The following is a 27,644-nucleotide window of genomic DNA, read 5'->3' as shown; positions in this document are numbered from 1 at the left end:
TTGTATTGATCTATTCTGATGGTATTGATACCTGACTACTTGTTTTGTTCTGCTGTCTGCCTCCCCCTTTGAGACTGTGAGCCCATTGTTCGGTAGGGATTGTCTCTATCAGTTGCCAAATTGAACATTCCAGGCACTTAGCACAGTGCGGTGCACACAGTAAGTGTTCAATAAATACGATTGAATGAATGAATGAATGAATGAATGAATGACTATTTTTCTGCTCTCCTCTCCCATTACACCTCAGTCTCTCATTTTCCTCCTCTTAAGCTAACCTACTCACTGTGCCTTGTTCTCCTCTCTCCCACCTCCAACCCTTTGCTCATGCCCTTCCTCCTGCATTCATTCATTCATTCATTCATTCGTACTTATTAAGCGCTTATTATGTGCAGAACACTGTACTAAGCACTTGGAGTATACACTTCAGCAACACAGAGAGACAATCCCTGCCCAACGACGGGCTCACAGTCTAAAATTCCATCATATTTCTCAAGCGCTCACTGTGTGCAGAGTACGGTATTAAGCGCTTGGAAAGTACAGTTCAGCATAAAATAGAGACCGTCCCTACTCAGCTGCGGGCTCACAGAAACCCTTCCCTGTTTCAATCCACCAGATCCCAGCTCTTCCCATCTTCAAAGCCCTTCTGAAGTCACATCTCCTCCCGGAGACCTTCCCTGATTCATTTTTCCCCTCCTCCCTTATTGAACCACCTCCTAACTCCTGTGCCAATTACACACTTATGCCGCCGTAGAATTTTTCTGCCTATAACTCACTAATTAAGTACTTGCAGTGTCAGTGCCTGGTGTTGTTTTCGTTTTTGCTCTCTGTCTTCGTGAGCCTCTGTGGGCTTCTGCCTCAAAGGGACATGAATTAATTTCTCTGTGACAGGGTCCCCGGCTGGCCGCCTGGCACAAGCATCTCCCCCTTTTCAGCCGGGATGCAACATCGTGTGAGGGTTTGCTTTCACGCACCCTTAAAACGCTTCCTCTGTCCTCCTTGCTTTCACTGATTCATTCATTCAATCGTATTTATTACCTTGTGCAGAGCACTGTACTAAGCGTTTGGGAGAGGACGATAGACCGATAAACAGACGACACAATCCCAGCCCACAAGGAGTTTACGGTCTAGCGTTGGTCAGATTCAGCTGAAGCTCCAGCAGTTGTTTCAGGTTTCTACCACAGTCCATCACATATAATAGCTGTGCAATGTTACGGTGAACCAGGCACTGTACTAAGAAGTGGGGTGGATTTAAGCAAATCGGGTCCCTGTCCCACCTGGGGCGCCCGGCCTTAATCCCCATTTTACGGAGGAGGGAACTGAGGCACAGAGAAGTCTAGTCACTTGCCCCAGGTCACACAGCAGGCAAGTGGCGGAGCCAGGAGGAGAAGCCTTATATCCTCCCGTATCCAACCCAGCCCGGGTGGGTCCAGTAGCGTCCCGTCGGCGGCCCCCGTCTTATTCCCACGGCCCCCTGGTAGGCAGGGTCGGGGTCTCCGAGAGCCTTCACAGACTTTTACGTTGGTGGCTGGCGAACTCTACGTCAGGGTTGACAGGCCCCTCTTCCCCCGAGCTCCTCGTTGGGCGGGCTTCGTTTTCCACACGTGACCCCCGAACCATCGAGACGGTCCTTCTAGACTGCAAGCTCATTGGGGGCGGGGAATGTGCCTGTTTTACGGCAGAGGAAAACAGTCAGTGGTATTTATTGAGCGCTTATCGTGTCCAGTATAACAGAGTCAGTAGACACGTTCCCTTGCCCGCTTACAGTCCAGAGGGACAGTCGATGGTATTTACTGAGTGCTTGCTGTGTGTAAAGCACTGGATTAAACACTTGGGAGAGGACAACAGGACAGAGTTGGTGGACCTGTCCCCTGCCCACACCGAGCTCACGGTCGGGAGGGACGTCTACGGTCATTCCATCACTGGTATTTATTGAACGCTCGATGTGTGCAGAGCGCTGTATTAAGCGCTAGGCAGAGGACAAAAGAACGGAGTTGGCAGACCGGTTCCCTGCCCACGACGAGCTTCCAGTCTAGTGAGGGAAGGGGTGGGGGGGCTTGCTCTCTCTCAGGAGGAAGCGGGTCTTGTCGAGCTGGTCACTGTGCCCGAGGAAGGCCGGTGTGTGTGTGTCCCTGGGCGATGAGGCGGAGGATTCCACATCTGGACCGGGCCTGTCCAGCCGCCACCTCGGTCAATGGGAAGGAAGCCCGCTCCCTCTGCCTCCCCGGGCTGGGGCTCCATCGGATGGGGGTCCGGTGGGTCCCGTCTCCGGCCCGCCGGGGCCTCTTCTGGGAGCTAGTGTTCCCCGCCGGGGCCCTGCAGACCTGGTGAAACTTCCATGCCTTCTATTTTAGCTCAGTGGCTCTCAGTCCTCCTCTTCCTTCTCTTCCTCTTCCTCCTACTTGTCCTCTTCCTCCTTCTCTTCCTCCTCCTCCTCCTTCTCCTCTTTCTCCTCCTCCTCTCCCTCCTTCTCCTGTCCCTCCTCCTTGTCTTCCTCCTACTCCTTCTCCTCTCCCTCTTCCTTCTCATCTTCCTCCTCCTCCTCGTCTTCCTCCTCCTCCTTTTCTTCCTCCTCCTCCTTCTCCTCATCTTCCTAGTCCCGGTCTTTTTCTTCCTCCTCCTCTTTCTCCTCATCTTACTCCTTCTCCTCCTCTTCCCCCTCCTCCTTCTCCTCCTTTTCTTCCTCCTCCTCCTTCTCCTATTCTTCCTCCTCCTCCTTCTCCTCTCCCTCCTCCTTTTTTCCTCCTCCTCATCTTCCTCCTCCTCTTCCCCCTCCTCCTTTTCTTCCTCCTCCTCCTTCTCCTATTCTTCCCCCTCCTCCTTTTCTTCCTCCTACTCCTTCTCATCTCCCTCCTCTCCCTTTTCCTTCTCCTCTCCCCCCTTCTCCTCCTCCTCTCCCCGCTTCTTCTCCTCTTCCTCCTCCTTCTCTTCCCCCTCCTCCTTTTTCTTCCTCCTCCTCTTCATCACCTCCCCCCCCTCCTCCTGCAGCAGGGCCCCGGCCACCACCCATCCCCCGGTGTCGCCCCTCCTGCCCTCCCGGACGCCCCCCTCCCTGTCTGTGTGGGGGGGGTCCCCCCCGGTGTCCCCCCCCGGTCCAGTCCGCTCCTCCCCCCGATGATGTCACGTCCCCGCCCCCCCCGGGCCCGGGGTCCTCCTGTCCCGCCCCTCCCCCTCCCCCTCCTCCGGGCCGCCCCCCGGCCCTCCCCGCTGTGGCCGGCGGGATGTCCCGAGGGCAGGGCGGACCCCGGGGCCGGAGGGGGCGGCGGGTCCGGGGGGGGCGGGCCCGGGGGTCCGGGGGGGAGCCCGCCGGCCTGCTCCTGCTGCTGCTGCTCCCGGGGGTCCCTCCGGGCCCGGGCCCGGGCCTGCTCCCCCTCCCTCTCCCCCTCCCCCTCCTGGGGCCGGTCCTGGGGCCGAGGGGCCGGCGGCCCGGGGGGCTCGGCCTCCCCCTCCCCTCCTTCCCCCGGGACGCGAGGCTGCTGCTGCTCCTGCCGACCCCCGCCCCGCCGGACCCTCCGGACCCTCCGGACCCCCCGGACCCCCCGGACCCTCCGGACCCCGGCGCCTCCGGGATGGTAATCCCTCCCTCTCACACACACACACACACACAGCCGCACGCCCCTCGGAGAAACCCACCCCCCAAACCCCATCCCCCATCCCGGCCTCCTCCTCCTCCTCTTTCCCCTCCCATCCTCTGCCCTCGACCCCCATCCTCCTTCTCCTCCTCCTTCTCCCCCCTCCATCCTCCTCCTCCTCCTCCTTTCCTTTCTCCTCTCCTCGCCGTCCTCCTCCTCTCCCCCATCCCCTCTTCCTCCCTCTCCCTCCTCCCCTTCCTCCTCCTCCTCCGCATCCATTCATTCAGTCGTATTTAGTGAGCGCGCACTGTGTGCAGAGCACTGCACCGAGCGCTTCTCCTCTCCCCCTCCTCCCCCTCCCTTCTTCTTCCTTCCCCTCCCCACCTCCCTCTCCCTCCTCCTCCTCCTCCTCCTCTTTCTCGCTCCGTCTCTCCCTCCCCCTCCTCCTCCTGCTCCTGCTCCTCCTCCTCCTCCAGCCCCGTCTGCGCGCTCCGCCGCAAAGACAGTCGCTGCTCTGCCCAACTTGGAGCGGGTGGGGGGGTGGGAGGAGGAGGGTCCCCCTGCCCCACGCCCCCTCCCCACGTGTCTCCCCCCTTCCCCGCCCCCAGTCTTCCCCGACTCCCTCCCTTAGAGTCTACCCCAGATCCCCTCCGCTGCCTCCGGCCCCCAGGACCATCCCCCGCCGGGCTGTCCCCCGCCACCCCCCATCCCCTTTTCGGTGGGCCCGCTCTGTCCGGGGGCGGGCGGCTCCCGGGCCCCCGAGCCCCGTGCTGAGCTCCCGTCCGTCCGTCCGTCCCGCCCCGTCCTGTCCGGTCGGGTCCGGTGGGTGGGCGGCGCGGTGTCTCCCATGGTGTCCCTGCAGGGGGGTCCGGCCCGAGGCCGCGGCGGGCTGAGCCTCAAGGAGGAGCCGCTGGCCGCGGGGCTCCGGCCCGCCCGCTCCTGGACGCTGCCCGCCGGCATCCTGGACCCCACCGTGGCGGCACAGAGGTACGCCCCTTCCCCCCCCCAACCCCTCCCCCCCGACCCCCGACCCCTATCCCCCCCACCCCCGACCCCGCCGCCTCCCTTCCCGTAACCCATCCCTCACCCTGACCTTGCCTTTGCCCCGACCCCAGCCCCTAGCCCAACCTCTGCCCCGGCCCCAATCGCTGCCCCCACCCCTGCCCCGACCTCTGCCCCAACCTCCGGCCCTGCCTTTGCCTCTGCCCCGATCCCTGCCACAGCTTTTGCCCCTGCCCCGTCCCAGCCTTTCCTCTATTCTGCCCCGACCTCCGCCCCCGCCCCGACCCCTGTCCCTTGCCTCTGCCCCGACCCCTGACACATCCCCGCCCCCGCCTCTGCCCCTGCCCCAATCTCTGCTCCAACGCCTGTCCCTGCCTCTGACCCGACCCCTGACCCAACCCCTGCCTCTGACCCGACCCGACCTCCGCCCCTGCCTCGACCTCCACCCCTGCCCCTGCCCTGGCCCCTTCTGGAGCTGGGCAAGAAGAGTGGCCCTTCCCTGCTGGTCACCGTGGCCTCCGGGCCAGGCCCTCCTGCCTTTTCCACAGATTCCCAGAAAGGGTCCGGTGTCCCGTCCGTCCGTCCGTTCCCCCCACCCGGGCACGGGCCGAGCTGGCCCCTGAGAGAGACGCCCCCCCCACCCGCCCCGGCCCCGCGCTCCCCTTTCCTGCAGTTATGAGCCCGGGCCACCGCCACTCTGAATCCGGGGGGGAGACCTTCAGAGAGAGTGGCAGAGAGTTAGACAAGATGACCTCTACCCCTTCTGTCCCCTGGACCAGACGCTTTCTGACCCCTGATCTTCTGGCCAACCCCATCCCGCTCCCCCTCCCCCGTTTCTATGGATCCTGCACATCAGGCCAAGGGAACACCCTTTCTGGAGTCGCCTCATCTAATATTCCAAACTTTCCCTTCCACATCCCAAACTTTCCCCAACAGGGTCCCCGCGTGGACCACTCTTCCCTGGGCCCTGCCAGCATTTCCTGTGGGAATAGAGTTCCTCCTCCACCACCGCCTCCACCCACCCCCAACACACACACACACACACACACACACACACACACACACTCACACTCCGGCAGGAAAGAAGTGTTTCCTTTTGTGGATTTGAGGTGAAACTAGCACCGTGTGGCTCCCGCGGGTGCCCCCCCACCTTGATCGTGAGGGATTTGAGTAAGAGTTCCGTGTCTGCTCTTCCCACTCCCTTCGTGATTTCGTAAGCTTTGATCACGACCCCCTCCCAGCTTACCTACGACCCTCTGGACCGCCCCCCCCCCCCCGCCCCCCCCCGGCCCAGTCTACCTCTGCCTCCCGACCGGTCGACTCCACCCCCACCCCTGCTCCCTTTACCCGCCTGACTTGGGGACCTAGGGCCAGGTTCTCTCTGATTCCTGATCTTATGGCCATCCTGAATCCAGTTCCCTTTGACCCTCTGGACCTGTGGCACCCTGGACCAGCCCTCTCTGACCCCGACCTCGGGACTTTCCTTGGCTCCCTTCGACTCTTTGCCCCTTTGGCTCCCCTAGATCCAGTTCCCTCAGGCCCAGTGGCCTCTCTGGACGTGGGTCCCTCTGACCTTTTGCCCTCGGACCCTCCCAGACCCTCCCTCTGATTCCAAAACTGCTCCCCCCACCCTTATATACACTTTCTGCCCCTCAGTTTCCCCTCCACCCCCAAGTCAGCTCTTTGTGACCACTGGTACTAAGACCTTGCTGGACCCAGTGTTCTGTGACCCCCCCCACCCACCCCCGGGCCAGACTCCCTCTGACCCCATGATTCCCTCTGACCTCTGACCTCTTTGTAGATGGCGCCCTCTGATTCCTTGACCTTGTGGTACTCTTGGACCAGGCCCCTTTGACCCCCGACCCTGCGACCGACCTCAGTGAAGCTAACCTCAGGGCCACCATCTTAAGGACCCCTGGACCCAGCTGCCTCTGACTTATTACTGCCCCTCAGTCCCCTAACCGGCCCAGCTTCCTCTGTTCCTTAAACCTATCATCTCCTCCTAATGCGGCTTCCTCGGACCCCCGCTCCCCACCCTGCCCTAGCATTTTCCCCCCTCCTCCTCCCTCGTCCTCGCTTCTTTCCCATCCCGTGTCCAGCGCCAGGGCAGGAGAAAGCGTTGTGAGGGAGGAAACTCTCCCCGTGGATTTATCTTCCTTCCAGAAGACTGTTCTGGCTCCTGGAATAGTCTCCAGCTCCTTTCTTATCTTGGCCTGAAGTTTGCTTCGGGAGTTGCGGGGAGGAGGGAGCTGGGTGGAGACCCGGGACCGGCTGAGGAAGTTGGAAAGCCTCGTCTTGGAATGATGGTTGGGGAGAGGAGCGGGTAGAGGGAGGTCGTGGAAGGAGGAAACCTTTTGGCTTTGCTTCGTTGCTTTGTTCCTGGTTCCTCTCTGAACTGCCCGGACTTGTGTCCAGGCTGGCTCTACCTCTGCTCGGCCTCTTTTCGCGCTTCCCCGAAAGCACGATCGTGTTCATTCGATCGTATTTATTGAGCGCTTACTGTGTGCAGAGCACTGTACGAAGCGCTTGGGAGAGTGCAGTAGACCGATAAATAAACAGACATATCCCCCGCCCACAACGAGCTTGCGGTCTGGTGGGGCAGGGTGAACCCAGGATCCCACGGGAGCTCTTGGGGGCTCGGCAAGATTCAGATGGTATTCGTTCATTCATTCAGTTGTATTTATCGACCGCTCACTGGGTGCGGAACTCTGTACCAAGCGCTTGGGAGGATAGAGGATAAACCATCCAGACTCTAACTGTCTTCGCTCCCGAGACCCCCATCCCCTGATCAGTCAATCAGTGGGATTAATTGAGGGCTTACGGTGTGCAGGACACTGGGTTAAGCACTTGGGAGAGCGCAGGGTTGGTAGACACGTTCCCTGCTCACACTCACACCCTTAATTGCGTCCACGCTAACCTTCCCTCTCCCGCTAACTCACCCTTTCACAGAGTCTGGGGGCTCGAGCGGGAGCGGGGGACGGGGTGTCTGCTGGGTGGGTGTGCCGAGGGGCCTGGAGGAGGGGGATCTGAGCCAGGTTCATTTCAGGGATGCTTCCCCTCCATCTCAGATGGGATGAAAAGGATTTCCCTTTCCTGAATTTCCCTCTCCTGGAGACTCAGCCCTGCAGAGCCTCCCCAGAGTGGGAGAGAAACCCTGAAATTTCTCGCTCAGGGAACCCGGTGGGGCTGTGCCGTCAATCTGCTGGCTCCGGTCGCCCCCTACCCATCCCTATCTCCTCCCTGTCTCCCCCTTTCTCAGGCATCAGTGATCTCTCCCTAATATAATAATAAGAGCGATAATAATAACCGTGATATTTGTTAAGCACCTACTATGTACCAGCCTGTGTAGTAAGCGCGGGGGGATGGATAGAAGCAAATCAGGTTGGATGCGGGACCTTCCCACGAGGGGCTCTCGGTCTTCATCCCCACTTGAGTAATAATAATTGTGTTTGTACTTGTTAAGCGCTTACTCTGTGCCAGGCTCTGTACTAAGCGCTGGAGGGGAGACAAGCAAATCGGGTTGGACACGGTCCCTGTCCCATGTGGAGCGCACACTCAATCCCCATTTTACCGTTGAGACAACTGAGGCACAGAGCAGTGAAGTGACTTGCCCAGGGTCTCACCACAGCAGACAAGTGGCGGAGCTGGGATTGGAACCCAGGTCCTTCTGACTCCCTCGCCCGAGCCCTACCCCTTAGGCCTCGAAGTAACCCCGGTCGTCAAGGACCCGATCGTCTGATCGGGTTGGAGGGGGACGAGTGGGGCGCCCACCGGTAGAGGGAGAGAATAGATAGGAATCTTGGAAATCTGGGAGAGCGCATTGGAGGGTGTGACATAAAATATTTGAAAAGGAGAGGATGTCCAACAGAAGGAATGGGTGCAAAACAGGGCGCGTGAGAATGAGTGTGTCTGAGAGAGCGTGTGAGGAAAAATGAGTAGTTGCCATCGATCTGTGCTATTTATTGAGCGCTTACTGTGTGCAGAGCGCCGGGGTAAGTGATTGGGAGTGGACAATGCGACGGGGTTGGTAGAACGTTCCCTAACCGAGGCGGGCTAGGGAGAATTTGTCAGAATGAGCGTGTGTACGAGAGGATGTATGAGAATGAGTTTGTGAGAGAAAGAATAAGTACCTAAGAGAAGATGAAGGAGAAGCAGTCAGTCACATTTATTGGGCGCTTACTGTGTGCAGGGCACTGTATTAAACACTTGGGACAGTACGACCCAACGGTATAGCAGACGCACTCCCTGCCCACGTTGAGTTTACGGTCTAAAGGGAGCTGAGCGAGTGTGTGGGAGAGGAAGAAGGAGTGTGTAAGGAAGATGCGTGAAAATGAGTGGGCGTCCGAGAGTGTGCAAGAGAACGAATGCCTGCGAGAGACAGTATGTCAAAATGAGCGTGTGTGAGAGAGTGGATGTGGATGTGTGAGCGGGAATGAGTGTGTGTGTGTGAAAATATGAGTTTGTAGCTCTTCAGTCGTATTTATGGAGCGCTTGCGGTGTGAAAAGCACTGTACTAAGTGCTTTATATGTGTTGGGGGTATGTGTGATTCTGTTGCAAGTGTGTGTGTGTGACAACCAAGTACGGTAGGGATCTTTGTGTTTGCGGATGTGTGAGTTTTTCCGACTACCTCACAGTGGCATGTCTGGCTAGGTCGGAGCCGGCGTCCAATCCGTTCCTCACCAATCGATCGATCGATCCATCAGCAGTATTTATGGAGCGCTTGCTGCATGCAGAGCACCGTATTAAGCGCTTGGGAGAGGACGCTGTACAGAGCTGATGGACACATTCCCTGCCCGCAAAGATCTTATAATCTAAGAATAATGATGATGAGATTGGTTAAGCGCTTACTATGTGCCAAGCTCTGTTCTAAGTGCTGGGGTTGATACAAGGTAATGAGGTCGTCCCGTGGGGGGTTCACAGTCTCAATCCCCATTTGACAGACGAGGTAGTGGAAGCCCGGAGAAGTGAAGCGACTGGCTCAGGGTCAGCCAGCAGACGGGTGGCGGAGCCGGGATTAGAACCCACGTCCTCTGACTCTCAAGCCCGGGCTCTTTCCAGTAAACCCACGCTGCTTCAGGAGGGGAGACCGAAGGCGTAAATAAAGCAGGGAGGTTGGGACAGGCTGGTTCTGTTCAACGGATTGTAAGCAGCCTTGCCGGAAGGTACGGCGAGAAACCCGGATGCAGGGGATTGGAATACCGCCTGTCAGCCGTGTGACTTTGGACAAGTCCCTTCACTTCCCCGTGCCTCAGTTCCCTCACCTGTCAAATGGGGATGAAGACTGTGAGCCCCACGCGGGACAACCCGATGACCTTGTATCTAGCCCAGCGCCTAGAACGGTGCTTGGCACGTAGGAAGCGCTTAACAAATCCCGTCGTTATTATTATTATTATTATTAATGCGCTTTGGCCCCTCTGGGAAATTTCCAACTCCAGAGATTGTAAAAATCGTCCAACATCCCGGAGGCAGCGGTTCAAAAATTCCTATCTGCCGCTGACTGCCCTCTAGAGGCTCCCAGCCTGGGAAACATGGAAATTCCTGGAATTTCTCCGACCCGCCGATCCAGAAATTACTGGCGTTTTTCTTTATTCTTCTTATTATTTCTCTCTGGTATTTGTTAAGTGCTTACTAGGTGCCGGGCACTGTACTAAGCGCAGGCTCAGATGCGAGCTCATCGGGTTGGACAACAGTCCTTAGTCCCACAGGGGACTCACAGTCTTCGACCCCATTTTACAGATGAGGGGACTGGGGCACGGAAAAGCGGAGGGACTTCTCCAGGACCACCCAGCAGACAAGTGGCAGAGCTCGGGATTAGAACCCAGGTCCTTCCGCCTCCCAGGCCAGGGCCCCGTCTGACACCTCGACAGTGCTCTGCACGTAGTAAGCGCTCAATAAATACTATTGAATGAATGAACCCAATGCCTAGTGCAAGTGACCCCGACAGATTCATTCATTCATTAAGGAGTATTTATTGAGCGCTTACTGTGTGCAGAGCACTGTCCTAAGCGCTTGGAATGTACAATTCTGCAGCCGATGGAGGCAAGCCCTGCCCAGCAACGGGTTCACAGAAGAAGTCAATATATTCCTGCCTCCAGGTAAAATTTGAGGATTAAGAAGGCTTGCATCCATCCGTTTTGAAGAAAGAAAATTAATATCTTAAAATGAGTGAAGGGAGACCCTGAAAGTGATAGGTGTTTAAAGGGGTTCAGAAAGAGCTGTCCTGCCACTAGGTATTCTACGAAGCCCAGGAGAAGGCTGTCTAAGTGGCATAGATTCTTCGCCAAAGTTGAAAAACCACCGTCAGAGTCAGCCCAACAAGCTTCAACTTTTTCAGGCACCTGGAAAGATTCATAATCATATTATTCATTCATTCAATAGTATTTATTGAGCGCTGTACTATGTGCAGAGCACTGTACTGAGCGCCTGGGAGAGGACGATACAACAATAAGCAGCCACACTCCCTGCCCAACGAGGTTAACGGTCTGGACGGGGAGGCAGACGTTAAAATTAATCCACAAATGACAGCCGATAAATGCGTGAGTGCTGAGGGGCTGGGAACGGGGATGAGTAAAGGGGGCTAGTCAGGGCGACGCAGAAGGGAGTGGGAGAAGAGGAAAGGAGGGCTTAAACAATAGTTTGGTGACGCTCAGTGTATCGTTATGACAGCACCTAAAGGAATTTCCTCTTTTTCCAGAGGTTTGGGGAACGAATCCCAATCTCCAGCTTCTAAGACGGTGGGAAAATGTGCCCCATAAGACAGGGTCCGCCTGGAGTGTAAGCGATTTTGGTGAATCGGCCAGGTGTTCGAGCCAGCTGAGACGTCTGAAAAAGCCATGGTGATGTAGCAGCCGGTATACAAAGCCAAAAGCCTCCTTAAACAATACGGAGCTAAGCGCTATTGCCAGATCAATCAATCAGTAGTATTTACTGAGCACTAACTGGGTGCAGAGCACTGTCCTAAGCGCTTGAGAGAGCGCAGTAGACCGGAGTCAGGAGTCACGTTCCCCGCCCACAACGAGCTTAAAGTCTAGAGGGGGAGACGGACATTAATATAAATAAACAGAAGCGGCGTGCCCTAGCGGATCGAGCACGGGCCTGGGATTCAGAAGGACCTCGGTTTTAATCTCAGGCTCTGCCCCTCATCTGCTGGGTGAAATTGGGCGGCTCGCTTCACTTTTCTCTGCCTCAGTTCCCTCATCGGTAAAATGGGGATGAGGACTGTGAGCCCCATGTGGGCCGTGGGCTGTGTCCAATCCGATGAGCTCGTGTTTACCCCAGCGCTTAGTACCCCGCCCGGCACACAGTAAGCACTTCACGTCCACCCGATAAATAAATAAATGATGGATATCAATCAATCCCTCAGTGGTATTTATTGAGTGCTTACTATGTGCAGAGCACTGCATTAAGCGCTTGGGAGAGGACAGAGGACAACAGTTTGCCCCATCAAATGGCAAAATAGGGTCACGAACCCCCAAGTCCTAGAAAGAAGTCAACCCTTCAGCTGTCGGTCAGCCAGTCAAGGCTATTTGTTGGGCGCTTACTGTGTGCAGAGCACTGGGCTAAGCGCTCGGGAGAGGACGGCAGAACAATATAACCCACCTCCCTCGCCCACGACGAGCTTCCGGTCTAGAGGGGGCAACACGTGAGGAGAATGGACAACAGCAGAAAACCCCAAGAGCTGTTGTGTGGCGAGCGGACACTGGGAACCCGGAAGCCAGGAGGACAGAGGAAGTGTTTTAGGGACGCCGTGAAACATGGCTGGAAGCGGCGTGGCCTGGTGGCAAGACCCCGGGCTTGGGAGTCAAAGGGTGGGGGTTCTAATCCCGGCTCCACCTCTTGTCTGCTGTGTGACCTTGGGCAAGTCACTTCACTTCTCCGTGCCTCAGTTACCTCATCTGTAAAATGGGGATGAAGACTGTGAGCCCCCAAGGGGGACGGGGATTGGGTCCGACCCGATTACCCTGTATCTACCCCGGCGCTTAGATCAGTGCTTGGTAAATAGTGAACACTTGACAAATACCATAATTATTATTAGTGTTAATGATGATGACGATAATGATGACATTTAAGCGCTTACTATGTGCAAAGCACTGTTCTAGGGGCTGGGGAGGATATAAGGTGATCAGGTTGTCCCACGTGAGGCTCACGGTCCTAATCCCCATTTTACAGATAGGGTCACTGAGGCCCAGAGCAGTGAAGTGACTTGCGCCAAGTCACACAGCTGACAAGTGGCTGAGCCAACATTTGAACCCATGACCTCTGACTCCCAAGCCCGGGCTCTTTCCACTGAGCCACGCTGCTTCTCTGTTAGGTCACGTTGCAGAGCAGATGAAAACTGCCATTCAGTTGTCAGGGGGAGAGCAGTTTGGCACACTGCAATCATTCATTCAATCATCTTTATTGAGCACTTACTGCGTGCAGAGCACTGTACTAAGCGCTTGGAATGTACAATTCGGCCACGGAATCAAGAAAGAAAAAGGTCTTCTCAAGCAGGAGCTTCATAAGAATCGTGAGACAAGGAGACGAAGACACAAACAACGTCAGGCTCTGTCAACAGCACACATGACAACTCAACAAGGGACAATGTGTGTGTGTGTTTATACATGGTGTGGTTGGGACCTTGAGGGGCCTTTTCCGACAAACTCAGAGGTGAAAATCATTGTCAGTGGCAATCTGACCAAAAATAATAACTGTGTATCTCTGTGTGTGTTTGTGTGTGTGTGCGCATATCTGCAATTTACTCATTTATATTAATGTCCGTCTCCCCCTCTAGACTGTAGACTCGTGGTGGGCAGGGAATGTATCTGCTATTTTGTTAAATTGTACGCTCTCAACCACTTCGTACAGGGCTCTGCACACAGTAGGTGTTCAATAAATACGATCGACTGTATGTGTGAGAGAGAAGGAGAGAGAGATGAAAGGAAGAGAGATGGGGAGATAGAGTTGAGGGGGAGAGAGAAGGAAAGAGAGATGGGGGAGACAGAGGTGAGAGGGAGAGAGAAGGAAAGAGAGATGAGAGGGAGAGAGAAGGAGAGAGAGATGGGGAGACAGAGATGAGAGGGAGAGAGAAGGAGAGAGAGATGAGAGGGAGAGAGAAGGAGAGAGAGATGGGGAGACAGAGATGAGAGGGAGAGAGAAGGAGAGAGAGATGAGAGGGAGAGAGAAGGAGAGAGAGATGGGGAGACAGAGATGAGAGGGAGAGAGAAGGAGAGAGAGATGAGAGGGAGAGAGAAGGAGAGAGAGATGGGGAAAGAGAGATGAGAGGGAGAGAGAAGGAGAGAGAGATGAGAGGGAGAGAGAAGGAAAGAGATGGGGGGAGAGAGAGATGAGATGGGGAAACAGAAGGAGAGAGAGATGGGGAGACAGAGAGAAGGAGAGAGAGATGAGAGGGAGAGAGAAGGAGAGAGAGATGAGAGGGAGAGAGAAGGAGAGAGAGATGGGGAGACAGAGATGAGAGGGAGAGAGAAGGAGAGAGAGATGAGAGGGAGAGAGAAGGAGAGAGAGATGGGGAAAGAGAGATGAGAGGGAGAGAGAAGGAAAGAGAGATGAGAGGGAGGGAGAAGGAAAGAGATGGGGGGAGAGAGAGATGAGATGGAGAGAGAAGGAAAGAGATGAGAGGGAGAGAGAGATAAGGAGAGATGAGAGAGAAAGGAGAGAGAAGAGGAGAGGGGGAAAGAGAGAAAGCATGTCTGGGCGAGCTAGGGTGCTCCAGGATCGATGTGGCTGCCCAGTGGTCAGGGAGAAATGAGGGGGAGCCCCCGCCCACACCCCCTCCCCTTCAGATTGGGCCAGTCTGGGCGGGCAGAACTGGACTGGTCACTATTGGCAGTGCCACCAGCTGGGCAGCTCCCACCGGAGACCCGAGGGCCGGTGAGAGAGGGCCGGAGCCCGGGAAATGGCCTGGGACGTCTGGCGGCCCCTCCCTCGGCCGCATCCCCCTCCCGCCCCAGGTCCCCCAGCCCTAACTGGCTGCGGTCGGTTGTCCAGCGCAGGGGCAGAGACGCCGAGGCGGAGTGGTCCTCCCCTGCCCCCGCCCGCCCCGTCCCCGGTGGGAGAGGCTCTTGGAGCCGCCAGCGGAGCAGGGGATGGATTTTCCTGGAAGTGCCCAGCGCCCCTCTGCTAGGAAACGCTCCCATTTTCTTTAATGATTAATGTAGGTGCCTCCACCCTCCCATCAGGCAGACCGGCCCCTTTCAGAGGGGGCGTTCTCCCCTGCCTTTCCAGCTCCCCCCTCTCCCGAGACCGTCCTCGGGATGCCCCCCTCTCCAGTTCCCACCTTGGGGAATAGAGCACGGGCCTGGGAGTCAGAAGGACCTCGGTCCTGCCACACGCCTGCTGTGTCACCTTAGCCAAGTCACTTCACTTCCCTGTGCCTCAGTTCCCTGCTTCATTCAGGCGTTTTTACTGAGCACTTACTAAGCACTGTACTAAGCGCTTAACATGGGGAGAAGAGTATGAGCCCCATGCGGGACAGGGACTGTGTCCAACCTCATTAATTTGTATCAACCCCAGTGCTTAGAACAGGGCTTGGCACAAAATAAGCGTTTAACAGGTACCATAATTATTATTATTATTACTCCCGGGGCTGCAGCAACCTCCCCGCCCCTCCCGGACTGTCAGGTCACTGTGGGCAGGGAATGTGTCTGTTTATCGTTATACTGTCCTCCCCCGAGTGCTCAGTACAGTGCTCTGCACACAGTAAGTGCTCAATAAATAAGATTGAATGAATGAACATATCTGTGGGGGGAAGGGGACAGAGGGAGCGGGCCCCGGGGGTCCTCCACCGTGTCGTGGGCCGGTCCAACGAGCCCAGGATTTGGCCGGACCGTCGCTCCTGGTGTCCGGCCGGTCGGGGAGGGGCCGAGGGCCCAGGGCCCAGCGTAGGTAGGGGGTGAGCCTGCCGGTGTCCGCCCCGGGACGACGGACGGGGGGGGTTCGGCGGGATGAGGGCTCGCCGGGGGTCTCTGGGGGAAGGAACGTCGGTTCCTCATCTGAGGTTGTAATCAAGCCCCCGGAGTGTTGGCGGTCACGTGGCTGGCTCTGGTCGTACGACTCCAAGTATTTAGTGCAGTGCCTGAGCCCTCAGTAAAGACTGCTCGAGAGGAGGGGGATGAGAGAGGCGGGGGAGGGCAGAGCTTGGGGGCAGTCGTAGCTGAGGGGGTCTGGCCCTTTTCATTCAGGCGTATTTATTGAGGCTGACTGTGTGCAGAGCACTGTCCTAAGCGCTTGGGAGAGCACAGTGCAACGGTAGTAAACCGGGGGGCTAAGCCTGGAGATGAGGGCCGGGCCGGACCGAATTATTCCCCGCGGGTGGGACCCTAAGAAGGGACAGTACGCACCCTGGAGCGGAGAGAAGCAGCGTGGCCTAGTGGGTGGACCACGGGCCCGGGAGTCAGACGACCCGGCTTCTAATTCCAGCTGCGCCACTTCTCCGCTGGGTGATGGTGGGCAAGTCGCTTTCTCTGGGCCTCGGTTCCCTCACCTGCGAAATGGGGATGAAGACTGAGAGCCCCACGTGGGACGGGGATGGTGTCCGACCCCACTGGCTTGTATCCACTCCAGCACTTAATACAGCGCCTGGCACTTAACAAATGCCACAAGTGTTACTGTTATTCGAGCAGTAGTGTGAATTTGGTGGAGACCCGGGATGAGAACGCGGGAGCCCCGATTCCTTCCTCTGGCTCTGGCTCCCAACGCCTGAGGGCAGATGGGCAGATCCAGTCCATCCACTTTGGACAGACTACCGCCAGCCCGGGCCTGCTGGGTCTCCGGCCTGCTGGTCGACCTCCACCCTACCCCAGAGGATACCACCTAGCACTGTACTAGGCGCTTGGGAGAGTCCAGTAGAACAGTACAATATTAGAGAAGCAGCATGGCCTACTGGGTAGCGTACAGGCCTGCGAGCCAGAAGGTCATGGGTTCTAATCCCCACTCCGCCACGCGTCTGCTCTGTGACCTCGGGCCAGTCACTTCACCTCTCTGTGCCTCAGTTACCGCATCTGGAAAATGGGGATTGAGACTGTGAGCCCCGCGTGGGACAGGGGACCGTGCCCAACCCGATTTGCTTGTATCCACCCCGGCTCTAAGTACGGTGCCTGGCACGTAGTTAAGTGCCTAACAAATACCACAGTAAATGTTATTATTATAACAGACGCATTCCCTGCTCACATTCCCGGCCTCCGGCCCGCCGGTCCATCTCTACCCCGGCCCGGAGGACGTCAAATGTCCATCCCCTGCCGGCGACATCCCCTAGACCGGGCCCGCCGGGCCTCCGGCCCGCTGGTCTACCACCGCCACGCCCCGGCGGGCACCAAGTGTCGGTTCCCTGCCAGCGGCCCCCCAGTCTGGGCCCTCCGGTCGGCGGGTCCACCTCGGCCAGGGTCCATTCCAGAGGATGCCAAGAGAGCCATCCCCTCTGCCTCGGCCAAGACAGTCCCTGTGCAAGAGACCCTTCCCCCGGCTGCCAGTGGTTCTGGGGCTCAGGGGGAGAGGGGCAGGTGCCCGGGGGGAGACCGAGGCCAGGGGAGCTCAAGGAGCTGTTCGGTGGTGCCGGGGAGGCGTCCTCGCTCCCTGTCCCCCCGGACCCAGCCTCCTGCTCCCCGACCAGTAACTCCCCCTCCGTGAGGTGCGGGCGCACTGGCCGCGCTGCTGGGGCCGTGAGGAGGATTGAGCTGAGGGCCGGAGGGAGGCTGGGCGGGGTCCTGTGGCCCAGGGGGAGGGACGCCCTCTCCCCCGCCGGCCACGGGCACCTCGGAGAGGCAACCGAGTGAGAGAGAGAGAGTCCCGGAGACTTAGGGAGGGCAGAGAGCGCATAGGAATGTAAGTGGTGTGGGGCCGGGAGCGAGGGTGAATAAAGGGAGCGCGTCGGGGGGGGCCGCAAAAGGGACTGGGAGAAGAGGAAAGGAGGGCTTAGTCAGGGAAGGCCTCTTGGAGGAGACGGGCCTTCAATGAGGCTTCGAAGGCGGGGGAGAGTCATTGCCCGACGGATACGAGGAGGGGACGTGGGCCAGGCGTCGGCGGCGAGATGGAGGTCCAGGGAGAAGGTTGGCATTAGAGGAGCCAAGTGGGCGGGTTAGTTTGGAGTAGGAGAGGAGCGAGGTGATTGAGTGATTATGTTGTCTTGTTTCTGTCCGTCCGTCTCCCCCGATTAGACTGTGAGCCCGTCACTGGGCAGGGACGGTCTCTATCTGTTGCCGAATTGTCCATTCCAAGCACTTAGTACAACGCTGTGCACATAGTAAGCGCTCGATAAATACTACTGAACGAATGAACGAGTGCTTCAAAGGCGACGCATACGCTCAACCTACGTCCATTTATCCCTGCCTATTTATCTCTCGCTCTCGACCGCCATGGCCTTTTGCGATCGTCTCGTGTCCGTCCGTCTCCCTCCTTCCCCATGTTTTTTGAGGGCAGGGACAGATTTCCTGCTCGATTTCGTCCTCTCCAGCCAAGTGCTTACTCACAGTTCAGCGCTCTGCACACGGTCAAAACTACTGATGGATTGATTCTTCGCTTTGATCGTAACTCGTATCGTAACTCGGCATCTCGGACAGAATGCCGTTAGGGAGTCGGGGAACATTCTTCCAATAACTTGTCCGCTGTGGTAACCTTGGGCAAGTCACTCCGCTTCTCCGCGCCTCAGTTACCTCACCCGTAAACTGGGGTTTAAGACCGTCAGCCCCACGTGGGACACGGACCGTGTAAAACCGGATTGACTGGTATCTAGCCCAGTGTTTAGTACAGTGCCTGGCACCTAGTAAGCGCTTAACAGATACCATTACAAAAACGTGACACGTATGTATCTGGAGAGAGCCTGATGATCTATCGGATATATTGCTAGTCGTTTGGATGCTCATGGTGACGGTCGAGGCTTGCTCACCATATTGCCAGTTCTCTTATAGGGCACTGTGGCCCAGTGGAGAGAGCACGGGCCTGGGAAGTCAGAAGGACCTGGGTTCTACAGAGAAGCAGCACGGCTCAGTGGAAAGAGCCTGGGCTTGGGAGTCAGAGGTCATGGGTTCGACTCCCTGCTCTGCCACTTGTCAGCTGTGTGACTGTGGGCGAGTCACTTCGCCTCTCTGTGCCTCAGTGAGCTCATCTGTAAAATGGGGATTAACGGTGAGCCTCACGTGGGACGACCTGATGCCCCCGAATCTCCCCCAGCGCTTACAACGGTGCTCTGCACGTAGTAAGCGCTTAACAGATACCAACGTCATTATTAGAACAGTGCTCTGCACATAGTAAGCGCTTAACGAATACCAACATTATTATTATTATTGATGCCAGATTCACCACTTGTCTGCTGTGTGCTCTTGGGCAAGTCATTTAACTTCTAATTGCCTCAGTTCCCTCGTCTGTTCAATGGGGATTGAGACTGCATGTGAGACAGGGAAGGTGTCCAACCTGATTTACTGGTATCCACCCCAGCACTTAGCACAGTACAATACAGTACTTAGTACAGTGCCTGGCACATAGTAAGCCCTTAACGAATACCCAAATTACTAATTATTTTTTGTCAGGTACTTTGCTAAGCTGAGAGCTCACCCCCTCCAAGAGGCCTTCCCAGACTGAGCTTCCCCTTTTCCCTCTCCCCCCCCCCTTCACCTCCCCTCAGCTAAGCCCCCTTTCCCCCCTTTCCCTCTGCTCCTCCCCCTCTCCCTTCCCCTCCCCTCAGCACTGTGCTCATTTGGATATATTTTGATTACCCTATTTCTTTTGTTATTGAGGTGTACATCCCCTCGATTCTCTTTATCGTGATTAAGTTGTCTTGTTTTTTGTCCGTCTGTCTCCCCCGATTAGACTGTGAGCCCGTCCCGCCTGTGAGCTCGCTCTGTTGCCGAAATGTACGTTTCAAGCGCTTAGTACAGTGCTCTGCACACGGCAAGCACTCAATAAATACTGTTGAGTGAATGAATAAGCTCCCTGCCGGGAGTTCATTCATTCAGCTGGATCTGTTGAGTGCCTACTGAGTGCATAACACTGTACTAAGCACCCGGGAGAGGACAGTGCAGCAATAAACAGATACGTTCCCCGCCCACGACGAGCTTACGGTCTAGAGGGGCGAACACACGCATGAATAGAAATCCAGCAATGACAGGTATGGACTTAAGTGCTGTGGGGCTGGGAGGGGGGATGAATAAAAGGAGCGAGTCGGGGTGACGCAGAAGGGAGTGGGAGAAGAGGAAAGAGGGGTTCAGTCAGGGAAGGCCCCTTGGAGGAGGTGGGCTTTCCAGAAGGTTTTGAAGGTGGGGAGAGTCATTGTCGGATGGAAAGGAAGAGGGAGGACGTTCCAGGCCGGAGGACAGATAGAGGAGATGGAGGTCCAGCGAGGAGGCTCCCTGGCCGGCCAGAATCTCAGAGCATCGCCTCCGCGCTGCAGGCCGCTTCCGGGGACCTCTGGAAACTGCGGTGCCCTGACAGTCCCAGTACCCGCTCCCCTCCTGGTGCGGAGCACCGTGCTAAACGCTCAATAAATACGATTGAATGGAGACTGAGGCAGCGAGGTTCCGAGCTCCTGCCTCCGCCTCGCTCTCAGTCCGTCGATATCAGTCAGTCGGATTTACTGAGCGTTTCCTACGTGCGGAGCACTTCCCCGGGTCCCAGGGAAGACGGGTGGGTGGATAGGGCGGGCAGGGAGCAGGAGGGGGCTGGCGGCTCCCAGCCTTGATGTAATTAGCATATTCATCAGTGCTAATCAGAGTTAACGAGGAACTGCCCGACTGCACAGCTGAGCTGTCTTCCTGCCCCCTCCCCGACCCCCTTCCCACGAGGCTTCTGGCCAGGCCGGGAACAGAGGGGCTAGGAGAGAGGACAGGTCCGTTGGTTTTGGCGGTGGGAAGGGTAAGAGTGGGGTCCGGCGGGGGGTAAAGGGGTTGGGGGGCTACCGTGGGATGACCTGGCTGGCCACGGGTGGTCCACAGCGGACGCTGGGTGAGTAAGGACCTGCCTGGGCCGCGAAAGAGGCCGGGTGGGCCACCGAGAAGTTGACTGGTGGCCAAGAGAGGCCAGAGAAGGAAGGCTTAGGCCCGGGCTAATCTGCCCAGGAGGACGGAAGCAGCATGGCCTAGTGGCTAGAGCCCGGGCCTGGGAATCAGAAGGACCTGGATTCTAATCCCGGCCCCGCCGCTTGTCTTCTGGGTGACCTTGGGTGAGTTACTTCACCTCTCTGGGCTTCAGTGACCCCCCTCTGCAAAGTGGGGATTAAGACTGGGAGCCCCACGTGGGACAGGGAGTGTGTCGGACTGCGGCGTGGCTCAGTGGAAAGAGCCTGGGCTCGGGAGTCAGAGGTCATGGGTTCGAATCCCAGCTCTGCCACTTGTCAGCTGGGTGACTGTGGGCAAGTCACTTAACTTCTCTGGGCCTCAGTTACCTCATCTGTAAAATGGGGATTAACTCATTACCCTGTATCTACCTCAGCGCTCAGAACAGTGCTCTGCACATAGTAAGCGCTTAACAAATACCAACATTGTTATTATTAGCTTGCCGGCGCTTGCTACAGTGTCCGGCACATAATAATAGTAATAATGGTATTGGTTAAGCGCTTCCTATGCGCCAAGCACTGTTCTAAGCCCTGGCGTACCAGGTAATCAGGTTGTCCCACATGGGGCTCACAGTCTTCATCCCCATTTTACAGATGAGGTAATTGAGGCACAGAGAAGTTAAGTGGCTTGCCCAAGGTCACACAGCGGGCAAGTGACAGAGGGGGAATTAGAACCCACGTCCTCTGAGTCCCCAGACCGTGCCCTATCCATTACGCCACGCTGCTTTTCATTCTAGTGTCTGGTCCTCTCCAAACACTTAGTCAGTGCTCTGTACACAGTAAGTGTTCAATACATGATGCATCTACCCCAGCGCTTAGTACAGTGCTTGGCACCTAGTGTGACTCTCCCCTCCTTCAAAACCTTAATGAAGGCCCACCTCCTCCAAGAGGCTTTCCCTGATTAAGCCCCCACCGTTCCTCTTCTCCCACTTGTGCTTACCAAATAGCGCAGTTATAATTGTATTTAAATCTAGGGCATTGAGAATGAGTGTGGCTTCATCAGTCAGTCAGTAAATTGCATTTATTGGGTGCTTACTGTGTGCAGAGCACTGTACTAAGCACTTGGTACCATAAAACACTAAACAGACACATTCCCTGCTTGGTGCAAAGAGCCTGGGCCTGGGAGTCAGAGGACCTGGGTCCTAATCCCAGTTTGGCCACTTGCCCGCTGGGTGGTCTTGGGTCAGTCCCTTGACTTCTCTGGGCCTCAGTTTCCTCATCTGTAAAACTTAATACCTTAGATTTCTCCTTAGACTGTAAACCGAGGTGTGACTGGCCCATTCACCTTGTCTCCACCCCAGCGCTCAATAGAGCGCTTGGCGTAAATACCACGGGGATTCATGGGTTCTAATCCCGGCTCCGCCACCTATCGGCCGTGTGAATTTGGGCAAGTCGCTTAACTCCTCGGTGCCTCAGTGACCTCATCTGTAAAATGGGGATGAAGACTGTGAGCCTCACGTGGGACAACCTGATTACCCTGTATCTAACCCAGTGCTTAGGATGGTGCTTGGCACATAGTAAGTAAATACCAACAAATACCAAATACCAACATTATTATTATTATTAGAACATCTCTCTAGTGGGGACCCCCTGGGGATCACTGCCAAGTCACGAGCCTGGGGTTCAGGACCACGTCCGAGCCACGAACTTGGCACCAGGAACAGTGGCGAGGCCCTCAGGAGACAGACCACCTGAAAACCAGTAGTAATAATGATGCGGATAATGGTCTTCGTTAAGCGCGTACGACGGGCCAAGGCACTGTTCTAAGCGCTAGGGTGGATACAACCTTATCAGGTTGGACACAGTCCCTGTCCCATGTGGGGCTCATAGTCTTAATTCCCCAGATGAGGTCACTGAGGCGCCGAGAGGTGAAACCACTTGCCCAGACTGTAAAATTAGCATAAAATTGGACAACTGGCCACTGAAACCAGGGAGCAGGTCAGAGAGATAATAATAATGATGGTATGTTAAGCGCTTACTATGTGCAAAGCACTGTTCTAAGTGCTGGGGGGGGGGTTACAAGGTGATGCCAGTCTTGCTTTTGTGTTTGTGAGGAAGAGGATCCCTCACGCTCCAGCCCTCCGTTAATGTCTGTCTCCCCCACGCCCGCAGACTGTAAGCACGTCGTGGACAGGGAACGTACCTGTTTCTTGTCATATTGTGCTCTCCCGAGTGCTTAGTTCAGTGCTCTGCACGCAGTTCGCTCTCAATATAGCCATTCACTCACTGACTGGACGATGGCTGTGGAATCCTCGGAGATGCCAGGCGAGGGGTGACGCTCAAAGAGACCCTGCGGGGAGGCCCAAGGGCTGTGATCCCCAGGGAGGGTGGGGGGCAGAGTCAAAGGGGACAGCTGGAGGCGTTGGCAGGTTGGCAGAGCCCATCCGAGGAACAAATTCCAGTACTGGGTTCAGCGAAACAGGCCTGGGCACGGCTGGGCACAGCTACACCAAGCTGGGCCCGGTAAAGCAGGCCTTGGCGTGGCTGGGTTCGGTTGAGCGAGACTGGACGCGGTGAAACGGGCCCGGGCCGTGGTTGGGCCGGAAAAACGGGACCGGGCATGGTTGGGCACAGTTAAACGTAACTGGGCACAGTAAAACAGGACTGGGCACGGCTGGGCACAGTTGAGCGAGACTGGGCACAGTAAAACAGGGTTGGACGTGTCTGGGCCCAGCTATATAAGGCTGGGCCCAGAGAAACAGAACTAGGCATGGCCGGGCACAGTTAAGCGAGGCTGGGAAGAGTGAAACACTACGGGGCATGGCTGGGCACAGTCGGTCGTGGCCAGGCACGACTGTCCAAGGTTGGGCAAAACTGGGCTTCGGTGACTGGTGAGGCTCAGGGAGCCAGGCTCCTCCCGTCTCCTCTTCTAGAGCTGCTCAACTCTCTCCCCGATTAAGTCCGTGCACGGCCTAATGGCAAGAGCACGGGCTTGGGACTCGGAGGCCGTGGGTTCTAATCCCGGCTCCTCCGCCAGTCGGCTGTGTGACCTTGGGCCAGTCACGTAACTATGCAGACCCTCAGTTCCCTCATCTGGCAAATGGGGATGAAGACCGTGAGCCCCGTGGGGACGGGGACTGGCACTTAGAACGGTGACTGGCACGTAATAAGCTCTTGACAAATACGATTATTTACTATTATTTTTCTGGCTTATTTTTTAAATAATTCATTTCTTATTATTATGGCTTCCCGGCCTGCCCCAGGCTCCATCAACCAGTTCCCCTGGGTAAGGCCATGTATAACCCCCAAGACCGCCACGAAGAGCTTCTCGGTGTCCAGTCATACTCTCTCCTTCTCCAGTTTAAGCCATTTTCTCCCGTCCAGCCCCCGGGGACCCTAAAGAGAGTCCCATCCCCAAGCGTTTAGTACCGTGCCCCGCGCACAGTAAGCGCTCGACAAATACCACCGATGAGTATCTCCCAAGTGCTTAGATCAGTGCTCTGCACGCGCTAAGCGCTCCCCGCTGATCGGCGCCTCCCTACCTGAGGGTGGACGGGGGCAGCGGCAAAGACAGGGACGGAGGATTCCGTGGCGGCCAGCTCAGCCCCTCCAGCCCGGGCACGTAACGGGGGCGTTTCCCGGGGCAGCGACTGGGATGGGACTGTCGGCTCGTTGTGCGCGGGAAATGTCGGCTTATTGTTTTATGGTCCTCTCCCAAGCGCTCAGTACAGTGGTCCGCTCACAGTAGGCGCTCAAGAAATTCGATTAAATGAATGAATGACGGAGCCGGGGCAGAGCCGGGGGTCCCTCCAGGCCGGGCCCGGCTGGGCGGGCGGTGGGCCGGAGGGCGGGCGGTCGGCGGGTGGACCGGCCTGAGACTCAGTTTCCCCGCAGCGGCGCAGGCCTAGCCCGGGCTCACTTCGAGAAGCAGCCGCCCGCCAACCTGCGCAAGTCCAACTTCTTCCACTTCGTGCTCGCCATGTATGACCGGCACGGGCAGCCCGTGGAAGTGGAGCGCTCCGCCTTCGTCGGCTTCGTGGAGAAGGGAAGGGTGAGACGGCGTCGGGGACAGCGGCGCGAGAGCGGCACCTCAACAGCCAAGCAATTTACTGTCTTTTTAAATGGTGTTTTTGAAGTGCTTACTAACAGAAGCAGTGTGGCCGAGTGGATAGAGCCCCGGCCTGGCGGTCAGGAGGACCTGGGTTCTAATCCTGGCTCCGCCGCTTCTTGGCTGGGTGATCTTGGTCAAGTCACTTCTCTGGGCCTCGGTTCCCTCATCTGTAAAATGGGGGTGATGACCGGGAGCCCCATCTGGGACGTGGCTGTGTCCTACCTGATTAAATTTTATCTTCCTCGGCGCTTAGAACAGTGTCTGGCACAGAGTAAGCACTTAACAAATGCCATAAAGAGAGAGAGACAGAGAGAGAGAAAAGCAGCGTGGCTCAGTGGAAAGAGCCCGGGCTTGGGAGTCCGAGGTCATGGGTTCGAATCCCGGATCTGCCACTTGTCAGCTGTGTGACTGTGGGCAAGTCACTTCTCTGTGCCTCTGTGCCTCAGCTTAACAAATACCAACATTACTATTATTATTATTATCATTATTAGTAATCCTGGTTCCACCCCTTGTTTGCTGGGTGATCTTGGTCAAGTCACTTCTCCGGGCCTCAGTTTCCTCATCTGTCAAGTGGGGATGATGACCGTGAGCCCCATCGGGGACATGGACTGTCCAACTTGATTAGATTTCTGTCAGCCTCAGTGCTTAGAACAGAGCCTGGCACATAGTAAGCTCTTAACAAATACCATAAAAAAAAAAGAGAGAGAAGCAGCGTGGCTTGGTGGAAAGAGCCCGAGCCTGGGAATCAGAAGACCTGGGTTCTAATCCCAGCTCTGCCACTTGCCTCCTGTGTGACCTTGGGCAAGTCACTTGACTTCTTTGGGCCTCAGTTTCCTCATGGGTAAAATTTCTTGTATCTGCCCAGGCGCTTAGCACAACGCCTGGCACATCGTAAGCGCTTGACACGTCACGGTTATTACAATTAATACCTGTTCTCCGTAGGTTGAAAGCCCACGTGGGACAAATAGTGCGTTTGACCTGTTTATCTTATATATATACCCTAGTGCTTAATAATAATAATAATAATAATAATAGTTATTATTATTATTTTGGCATTTATTAAGCACTTACTATGTGCCAAGCACTGTTCTAAGCACTGGGGTTATCAGGTTATCCCACCGTCTTAATCCCCATTTTACGCTTGAGGTAACAGAGGGCACAGAGAAGTTAAGTGAGTTGCCCGAGGCCACACAGCTGACAAGTGGTGGAGGCGGGATTAGAACCCATGACCTCTGACTCCCGAGCCCGGGCGCTTTCCGTTCCGCAGTGCTGCTTCTGCTTAGTGTAGTGCCTGGCACATAGTAAGACTTAACAGGTTGAGAAGCGTCCCAGACCCAGCCCGGGAGACTTTGATCTGCAGGGCAGCAGGGGACAGTTGTTTTCTTCCGTCTTGGTATTTCTTAAACGCTTTCTACAATAATTATGGTATTCCTTAAGCACTTACTACGTGCCGGCCACCGTACCACGCGGTGTCAAACATCGACTCAGAAGGTCATGGGTTCTAATCGCGGCCCCGCCACTTCATTCAACAGTATTCAATTGAGCCCTTACTACGTGCAGAGCGCCGTACTAAGCGCTTGGAATGCACAAATCGGTAACAGATGGAGACAGTCCCTGCCCTTTGACGGGCTTACAGTCTAGTCTTGTCTGCTCTGTGACCTTGGGCAAGTCACTTCACATCTCTGGGCCTCCGTTCCCTCATCTGTCAAACGGGGATTGAGACCGGGACCGTGTCCGGCTCGATTTGCCCGTGTCCAGCCCAGCGCTCAGTAGAGTGCCCGGCACGTAATAAGCGTTTAACCGGTACCGCCGTCGTTGTTATGGTTACCCCGTTCTACACGCCGGGGTTCAGCTTCTTCCTTCCCCCTCCCCTGTTTTTCCCATCTCCTGCCCTCGGCCGTATCCGTGTCCCACCCCCTGCCCCTGACTCTCCAGGAGCACGGAGGGGAGAAAACCAACAACGGCATACACTACCGGTTACAGCTTCTCTACAGCAACGGTGAGAAGCCCTGTGCCCTCCGCTGTGCCCCTCCCGGCCCTCCACGAGCCTCGCCCCTCACCCAACCTCTCCTGCGGCCCGGCAGACCGGCCCCTTCCCGCCCCCATCCCGCCTCTTTTGTTCATTGTCGTATTTATCGAGCGCTGCCTGGGTGCAGAGCACCGGATTAAGCGCCTGGGAGAGGACGGTAGAACAATCAACGGACACATCCCCTGCCCACAACGAGCTGACAGTCTCCCACCACCTTCGGAGCACCAGCCCCCTCCCCGGCCCCGGACCCCTCGCCCCGCGCCCCCTCCCCTGGCTCCCGCCGTCTCTAGCGCCCTGACCCTCGCTCTTCCCCAGGCATCCGAACGGAACAAGACTTATACGTGCGCCTCATCGACTCAGTGTCCAAGCAGGTGAGGGGCCCCCACCCCCGCGGACCCCCAGCTTGGGGTGGGTCTCGTGTGTCCAGCACCCCCCCCCCCTTCTCCCGCCCCAACCGCAACCCCGGTGTTGGAAACGATTCATCCACGGCCCAAGAAGCACCACCAGGCAGAAACCAAACCAGTGGGTTGCTCGTTTCGCCTCCGTGGTCTCCCCCCGGCATCAGGAAAGCGACCAGTCCAAGGCCGGGGTTCAGACCCTCCCCTCGTCGTCAACTCTCTACCCGGTCCAACTGGGGGAGACGGGACTCGCACACACAGTTCCAGGAACCGGGGTAGGAAAGAGGCGGGACAGCATAGGGAGTCAAAACCGAGCCACCGTGAGTCCATATATGGGGGCGGGAAAGAGAGCCGGTCACAGAAACTCCCAGTGGCCCCATTGGCGACCAGGAGGTCACAGGGCAGACCCAGAGAAGCGGAGCGGCCTAGCGGATAGGGACCGGGCCCGAGAGTGGAAAGGACCTGGGTTCTAATCCCAGCTCCACCACTTGTCTACTCTGTGACCTTGGGAAGTCGCTTCACTTCTCTGGGCTTCAGAAATGGGGATTAAGTAGA

The 27,644-nt window shown here is 56.6% G+C and overlaps 1 protein-coding gene across 1 annotated transcript in view; it reads left to right on the top strand.

Moving 5' to 3' along the window:
* Positions 1-4,316: 4,316 nt before the first annotated feature.
* Positions 4,317-27,644, top strand: part of EBF4 (EBF family member 4) — a 39,258-nt gene continuing 15,930 nt past the window's right edge. The window contains exons 1-4 of the mRNA XM_039911729.1: positions 4,317-4,556; positions 24,446-24,602; positions 26,598-26,661; positions 27,007-27,062. Of these exons, the coding sequence (XP_039767663.1) occupies positions 4,417-4,556; positions 24,446-24,602; positions 26,598-26,661; positions 27,007-27,062 (417 nt within the window). The 5' untranslated portion in view covers positions 4,317-4,416. The remainder of the gene's footprint in view (positions 4,557-24,445; positions 24,603-26,597; positions 26,662-27,006; positions 27,063-27,644) is intronic.

The sequence above is a fragment of the Ornithorhynchus anatinus genome, chromosome 4 (genome assembly GCF_004115215.2).
Source record: "Ornithorhynchus anatinus isolate Pmale09 chromosome 4, mOrnAna1.pri.v4, whole genome shotgun sequence".
In the NCBI taxonomy this organism is placed as follows: domain Eukaryota; kingdom Metazoa; phylum Chordata; class Mammalia; order Monotremata; family Ornithorhynchidae; genus Ornithorhynchus; species Ornithorhynchus anatinus.
Note: the sequence above shows the minus strand (reverse complement) of the source record. Positions and strands in the feature narration are given on the sequence as shown.